This window comes from Oryza glaberrima, chromosome 4, assembly GCF_000147395.1.
Source record: "Oryza glaberrima chromosome 4, OglaRS2, whole genome shotgun sequence".
NCBI lineage: Eukaryota > Viridiplantae > Streptophyta > Magnoliopsida > Poales > Poaceae > Oryza > Oryza glaberrima.
The window spans coordinates 18,094,986-18,102,587 of NC_068329.1; the positions used below are offsets into that span (position 1 = coordinate 18,094,986).

At 41.7% G+C, this 7,602-nt stretch overlaps 1 protein-coding gene across 1 annotated transcript; it reads left to right on the forward strand.

The window, feature by feature from the left end:
- The first annotated feature begins 387 nt into the window (after positions 1-387).
- On the forward strand, positions 388-6,458 carry LOC127772215 (probable helicase MAGATAMA 3). Its single transcript, XM_052298224.1, has 20 exons — positions 388-623; positions 717-858; positions 985-1,124; positions 1,429-1,626; positions 1,731-1,928; positions 2,020-2,055; positions 2,221-2,306; positions 2,492-2,542; positions 2,924-3,032; positions 3,125-3,230; positions 3,405-3,502; positions 3,577-3,681; positions 3,776-3,868; positions 4,007-4,060; positions 4,380-4,438; positions 4,528-4,612; positions 4,688-5,047; positions 5,150-5,272; positions 5,747-5,833; positions 5,916-6,458. The coding sequence occupies exons 1-20, from the start codon at positions 483-485 to the stop codon at positions 6,132-6,134; spliced, it is 2,490 nt and encodes an 829-aa protein (XP_052154184.1). The 5' UTR covers positions 388-482; the 3' UTR covers positions 6,135-6,458.
- The last annotated feature ends 1,144 nt before the right edge of the window (positions 6,459-7,602 follow it).

Here is a 7,602-nt window from a genome sequence, read left to right on the forward strand (position 1 = left end):
CGAGAGAGAAAGCTCAGAGAAAGAGAGAGAGGAGATGGAGACTTATACGTGATTTATCTCTTCTATTCAATTGTAAATAAATATTCTAATAAGTGTGGTGTCCAGCAGTAAATTTTTTTATGATTTCTCTCTTCTATTAAATTAGAAATAAATATTTTAATAGATACGGTGTCCAGCAGCGAATTTTTGTATTTTGTATACAATGATTAATGCGCTAACCACAGCACAAGTAATTGAAGCCCCATTTCATCAAATTTTCGTTTGTGGATTTGCATCGGAGTTGCCCCATGTTCGTTGGGGGTACTTCAGAAATGGGCTCAGGCCCATTACATGGCCCATAACCATTAGCATCGCACTTTCTCTCTGTTTGCTCTCATCTCGTTCCTTTTCCTTCTTTCCAGAGCGAGGCTGTTTGCCGCTGCAGCGCCGGCGGCTCACTAAACCCCAGAACCCCCTTCTCTCGCCGCCGCGCCGCCGCCCCAATGGCGGTGGACAAATCCGGCGGCGGCGGAGGCGGAGGCGGCGCCTCCTCCTCCTCGTCGGGCGTCGCCGCCTCCACCATGGACCGCTTCCACAAGATCGTCCTCAGCTGGGACTACGTCCGCCTCGTCGCGGACTCCAAGGTACGCCCCTCCCCGCCCCGCCCCGAGCGCTCGCTTTGCAATCACCGGCACCACCTTTGAATTTTTTTTCTATATGGCGGCTTGGGAGGACAGGGCGGGCAGCAGCAGGCGAAGGGGCTGGGGCGCGTGAAGAACACGTACGCCTCGGTGGCCGAGTACCTCGCTGTGTTCGAGCCGCTGCTGTTCGAGGAGGTGAAGGCGCAGATCGTCCAGGGGCGCAGCGACGAGGAGGAAGGTGGGTGGGTGGGTGGCGCGCCCGATTTCGTGTTGCCCCCCCAATTTGCTGTCGGTTTATTTAACAGTGTGTGTGTGTGTGTGTGTGTGTGTTGTTTTTCTCTCCCTTGCGTTTCTGTGTGGGCAGAGGCTGGGCAGGACTGGCAGAAGGGGATTGTGGCGTCGTGCACCGAGTCGGAGGGGTTCCACAAGGTGTCCATGGCCGTGCTTGATGATTTCCGGGAGATGGTGTCGGAGAACGATCTCCTGCTGCTGTCCAAAGAGAAAGTAAGTGCTTTAGCACCTTAGTGGTGTGATAGGAAATGTTTCAAAAGGTATAGATGGCTACAGAATTTAGTGGAACATATAGCGGGTCAAGAACTCAAGACAATGTTAGTTACTTATCTGCGCTCCTACATTTGGAAGGGCTATGGGGAACTTGGGACATAATTTCACCAGAAAAAGTGCTTTCCATGGTTTTAGATAATATGCCAGGCTAGCAAAATGCTCCATCGATTCTATGCGATATCTCTTCAAGAAAGAAGTTATGATTGAAAATTCATCACATTGATATATATCTGCACTTTTGTAGTTTGAAGAGGGAGTGACCCCCAGTGCATATGCCTTTGCCTTAGTGGAACAGCGGGGTGGCAGAGAAACGATTTCTCTAAGGACATTTGTGGCAGGTGAAATAAAAAATCTTAATGTAGCAAAGCCTGTGAGCTGTTCTAGGCTGCAGCGTATTGCTTCCATTTTTTCAACTACAGAGAGCTTCCTCTGGATTTTAAAGGTGAGTTTCAACTGCTAATAAAGAATGCCTGAGTTTTCATGCTTGCATAATTCATTGACAACACATATGAATATGCTATTTTCTTTTATGGTTAAAATTGTCAGATTTGCAGCTTGTCTACCATAATGCGAGAATTCTCGGGCATGCACTCTGTAGCATCACTTCCTTTTAAGGATCTGATTCTTTCAGCTAGTGAGAAGAACAGTGGTGGGAATGATCAAAACCGTGCTTGGAATGTCCCTGAGCCACTTATGGATTATCTTAAAACAAACCTTAATGATTCACAACTAGATGCAGTCAACGTGAGCATTATTCTTAATATCCTTTTTTGTTGCTCAATTTAGTTCTAAGAAAAATCAGATGTCTGATTGATCAATGCATTATCTCTTGCAGGCAGGTCTTTCTCGCAGATCCTTTGTTCTTATCCAGGTTTGTTTGCTTATTTCCAGTTATATTTGTTTATTTTTCAGTATTATTTATCATTAACCTATTTTAGAGAAATGCTAGTGCCTTGAGAACTAGAGTATATGCAGCTACATGTGCTCTACTTGTTGTCACATGCCATTCATATAGAACTCCAATGTATATTTGTAGGGGCCCCCAGGAACAGGAAAAACACAAACTATCCTTGGACTCCTCAGTGCTGTTCTCCATTCTGCTCCTGCAAGAATGCAAACCAAGTAATATCTTCACCTGTGTATATTTATTACTAAGTGAAATGTAGACTAGTATCTTTCTGTTATGGAGAGGAGAAACCTTGATATATAAAAAAAGAGATATTAGAAGCTAAAACATAAATATAAGTGTTCAATACAGTTTCCAAAAGCTACATGTATCTGACATGATTTACGTTCTTGTCATGCAGAGGTGGTTTTGATGTTAAAAAACACGGTCCAGAGCTTGATATTGAGGGCAAGTATGTTAATGAATTGGACTCTTTTCAATTGCTTCATCCTCAGCTAGTTTTCTTGTTTTGTCCATTTCTTCTGCTTGCTTTTTTCCTCCTTTAAACAAGTTCTCTATGGTGTTTGGAAATAACAAATTCACCTTACTTTATGGTACTTCTCTTAGTGTTTGTTAGAGGGAGAAGATTGTAGCTATTTTTACATTTGTACTATCATATTTAGTGGTCACTCAGCATGTGGATTTTATATGTAGTATGGGAACTGATAAAGAAATTCTTTTCAGTGTATTTTTTTCTTTTCTTACTCTGTGGAATTATGCAGTTCCTTTATTTGCTACATAATACTGCTGCAAATATCTGTTGCACTATCTTACTGCAGAGCTCATGTGATAGGCATGCACACTGGATGAAGGCCTCCCCGTGGCTGATTGGTGTAAATCCTCGAGATTTAATTATGCCTGTTGACGGCGATGATGGTTTTTATCCTACTGGGAATGAGCTAGTAAGCTTCTGTGCTCTGTACTTTGCTATATTTGCCATGATGCCTGTATGAATTTTGTATTTCTGTTACATGGTAAACACCTGTCTTGATAGAAACCTGAGGTCGTAAGTTCCAATCGCAAGTATCGGGCCCATGTCTTGGTCTGTGCTCCATCCAACTCAGCACTTGATGAGATTGTGCTGCGAGTTCTGCAAACAGGTAAAGGGGTTTCTGTGCTGACTGATCCAATTCAGAAAAATGTTCTGACAATAAAAATACTCTTTCAATTGCATCCATGTGCTACAAACTAAACAACATTTCTTAGGCTCATCTGGTCACTAATTTATTGATCGGAAAATCAATCATCTAAATTATTATTCTTCTTCCTTTCAGGAATACGCGATGAAAATAACAACACCTATAATCCTAAGATTGTGCGAATTGGACTGAAGGCGCATCACTCTGTTAAAGCAGTTTCCATGGATTACCTTGTACGTGATTTTAGTTGCTAAGTATTTTCTGTCCAACTCAATTACAGTGAGTTGATAAGTTGATATCTTTGCAGATACAACAAAAACTTTCTGGTGTGGATCGCTCATCAGATGGTGGGAGACGAGGGGCTGGTGAATATGATCGAATTAGATCTTCCATTCTTGATGAAGCAGCCATCGTACATTCATTTTCTTATTTCACATTCTTTTGCTTATTTCAGTATTCCAGGAATCATTTAATATTTGATTCTGACTGTCAAGCAAAATTTGTAGGTGTTTTCTACGCTAAGTTTTAGTGGATCATCCATTTTCAGCAGGATGGCTCGTGCTTTTGATGTTGTTATAATTGATGAAGCTGCACAAGCTGTGAGTGTTTGCTTTATACAGATTGTTACATGATGGAGCATTTAGCCACTCTCAGATTTAGATAATGGTATTTTATGAGTTTCTGACTTTCTGTTATGTTGAAATTCTGAAGTTTGGCATATCCCCTTCTTTTTTCAGGTAGAACCAGCAACTCTTATACCCTTGATCCATGGGTGCAAACAAGTTTTTCTTGTATGACATCCACCTATCTACGATTTATGTTGCCCTTCTCTTCAACTATGAGCCTTATCTTTATGCCTTACCATTTTGTCATTATAATACCTTGTTAATTCGCTCAGCAAAGAAATCATACATGGGCATGGCACTTTTAAATTTATTTTGCTGGAGTACACAGAGATCTTTCACTAGCTTAGATTTGATTCTCTGACCATGTGTTTTCATTTCTCAGTGCGTCTGCACAAACTGTTTCTCTAGATACCCTGATACATGAAGCTTTCATCTGAGCTGATTGTGATCTCATATCTAACTATTTCTGTTAATATTTTGTCAGGTTGGTGACCCAGTTCAGTTGCCTGCAACTGTAATTTCATCTACTGCTCAGAAGTTAGGGTAAGATCTCTCTCTCTCTCTCTCTGTTCTATACATACTCTGGATGTAAGGTTTTACAACATTCTAAATAATACTAATGTATCCATTAGGTACGGTACTAGTTTGTTCAAGAGATTTCAGGCTGCGGGTTTTCCTGTGCAAATGCTCAAAATTCAGTATCGCATGCACCCAGAGGTAATATTGCCTAAATTCATTTAAAAGATGGAGACTGGAGTCGTTTTCTTATTTTATTAATCCACTAAAAAACAGATTAGTATATTCCCCTCAAAAGAATTCTACGAAGGTGTCCTAGAAGACGGGGAGGGACTCAGCAAGAAACGTCCATGGCATTCCTACAGCTGTTTCGGCCCATTCTGCTTCTTTGATGTGGATGGGACTGAGTCCCAACCATCTGGAAGTGGTTCATGGGTGAATGAGGATGAAGTGGAATTCATAACCCTCTTATATCATCAAATGGCTATGCGCTATCCAGAACTCAAATCTAGTTCCCAGGTAGCTGTCATATCACCATACAGGCATCAGGTGAAGCTCTTGAAGGACCATTTTCGGTCGACCTTCGGTGATCAGTCTAAGGAAGTGATAGACGTAAATACAGTTGATGGATTCCAGGTTTGTTTTGCATGCAAATGCAGACCTGCTGTATATGTAGATTTGTAGCAAATCACAGTGATTATAACTTTTGTAATGTTTGTTCTTGATGCTCACATATAGGGGCGTGAAAAGGAAGTAGTCATTTTCTCATGTGTTCGGTGCAATAAGGAACAAAAGATTGGGTTCGTTTCTGATTTTCGACGAATGAATGTCGCCATCACAAGAGCTAGGTCTGCTGTACTAGTAAGTAATCTATGCAAACTCCAATCCTTACATGTCATACCAATTTCTGCATGATTTGCAGTCAAGCAGTACCGTCTTTTGCATAATACACAGCGGATATGCACTCATATGAGTACAGAGGCGTGTTTTTACTCAATAATGGAGAGTTTTGCATCCTAGTGAAGTGTGTACAAAGCAAGGAGCATCTCTCTCATACAGTACTGCTCAGCATGCTAGTTCAAGGTGGCTGCTGCAATTTTTGTTCTGTCATGTGAGGTTTTATCTTACGTTCATAATGTAAAGTCCCTTTCTGAGATTGGTGAGCTGTGCAATATGTAACTTTCTTGGATTCCATCCATTGCACAGGGGCTAGTAAAAGTAAATCATAGACTGGATATCTGGTCAATCAGTTGTTTCTGGCTATATCACTATTTGCTTATGTAGTTAACTTTGTTGGTTTAGTTATCAATCCAAATAATACTTGTCATACCACAGGTTGTAGGTTCTGCTTCAACATTGAAGGAAGATAAACACTGGAACAACCTTGTGGAGAGTGCAAAAGAGCGGGGTCGCTATTTCCAGGTTTGATTGCTGCCACCTTTTCCTTTTGTTCAAAGCATAGGAAGTAAACACTTGAATGAATCTAACTATGAGCACCTTGTAGGTTCCGAAGCCATTCACTGCATTCTTTGTGGATGATAAGCTGAAAACCATGAAAGTGGAGAGAGCTCCTCCGGAGCTGAGGACTGTGCAAGCATTGGAAGCAATAAACGAAGCAGTTGTAGGGCAAGAACTCATGGATGTCGACGATGCTGGCGACCAAGAGGATGAAGGGTACGATGATGATCCCGTGGAGGCTGATGATGGTGGCGGCGATGACTAACTAACCATTCACTACCACATAGAGGTATGTAGAAGAGCAACATTTGTTTAGGTGGACTTGGATGCTGGACCCCAGCCACAGCCAGGGCCTTTAGTTGAGCCTTCGAATTACAAATTCAGTGCCGTGATTCTTTGCTATTTCGGGTGCGAGAGGTGGCTGAATGCCTGAGTTCATAGTTGCAGGCATAGCTATATCTTATGTTTTAAGTTATGTATGTATACAAAGCCCCTTGCACCAAAAGAGCTGAAAACTGCTCAACTGGCTTTAATTTGTCTGCGGCTATAATTTTGCACGGCAGTTGTGCATATTGTTCCAAAAAAAGAAGTGTTGCTCTAGGCTGTGGCAGTCTGATGGCATTTTCTTTGGTGTTCGTAGGTAAGTGTGTAACCAGTGATTTATCTCATCTTTCTTTTACATGGGGTACTTGCAGTTGTCGAAGGAAACCATTGTTTGCTTTTCTTTATGAAAGCCAAGTGCATTAACCGCAGCATACATGCACTGCCTGAGCGGCAGAACACACATGGGCTGCCATCATGAGTTTGCAGCTGCTGCCTGCGTGTAGATGAGCTGCACAACAGATGGCATTGGCAATATATGCAGTGACATGCACACAGAGACACCGAGAAACCAAGTCGAGAGAGGCGTGTATGCACGACAGGAGGGGTTTCTAGTGCAATTCTTTGGTTTTTGTTTTTCTCCTTTTTCATGCTCAAGGTAAAGTGAGCTGGATGGGCGCATTCTAAGCCAAGAAGTCAATATATATATATATATATATATATATATATATATATATATATATATATATATATATATATATATATATTCTTTTTTATAGCTCGAACTATAGGACTGGGAGGCACTGGGACTTTAGGCCATGCAACAGTTGTGATAAAATGGACATAGATCCTTTGCACTGCTGCTAGAACTAGAAGTCACTGACAAGCGGGTCTGGTCTTAACTTGGGTGGGGCGAAATTTCCGAAATTTTAAACACTGCTCTTAACTTGGGTAGCTATGGAATTTTAATAGCCTTAATACCGGTTGATTGGGTGTGCCTTTTTATTGTCAGCTTCAGACATAACAAGGAATCATTCGAGCAACCATAAATATATATATATATATATATATATCCAATTGCTAGAAGCAATACCTGAGAGATACACGGAATGGCAAGAGACGAAGTTGTTTTCTGCCCATTTACCATTCGTGGTTGAGTCAATGGCGCTTGTGGATTATGTTGTTGAGATGAACTAGACTGTGTGGGATTAGGAGGTACCAGGATTTTCAGGCTACGGGCTTGAGGATGATCTAGCACTAGCAGGTGAAAGGTTTTATGCTTGGATGGATCAGTAAGGTAGATCTACCAGGTCTTGGATGGATGTGAATGCCTGGGACGTGCTTGGATGTGTCCAGCTCAACCACACTGTTCCAGTGCTGAACTATTTAATCATCTGCAGGATTTGAGGCGT

Bases quoted from the DNA above. Each gene is read 5' to 3' on its own strand.
- LOC127772215 (XM_052298224.1), top strand. From the start codon at position 483: ATGGCGGTGGACAAATCCGGCGGCGGCGGAGGCGGAGGCGGCGCCTCC. The intron at 3,869-4,006 runs GTGAGTGTTTGC...TTCTTTTTTCAG, and splicing joins TTGATGAAGCTGCACAAGCT to GTAGAACCAGCAACTCTTAT. The intron at 5,048-5,149 runs GTTTGTTTTGCA...GCTCACATATAG, and splicing joins ATACAGTTGATGGATTCCAG to GGGCGTGAAAAGGAAGTAGT.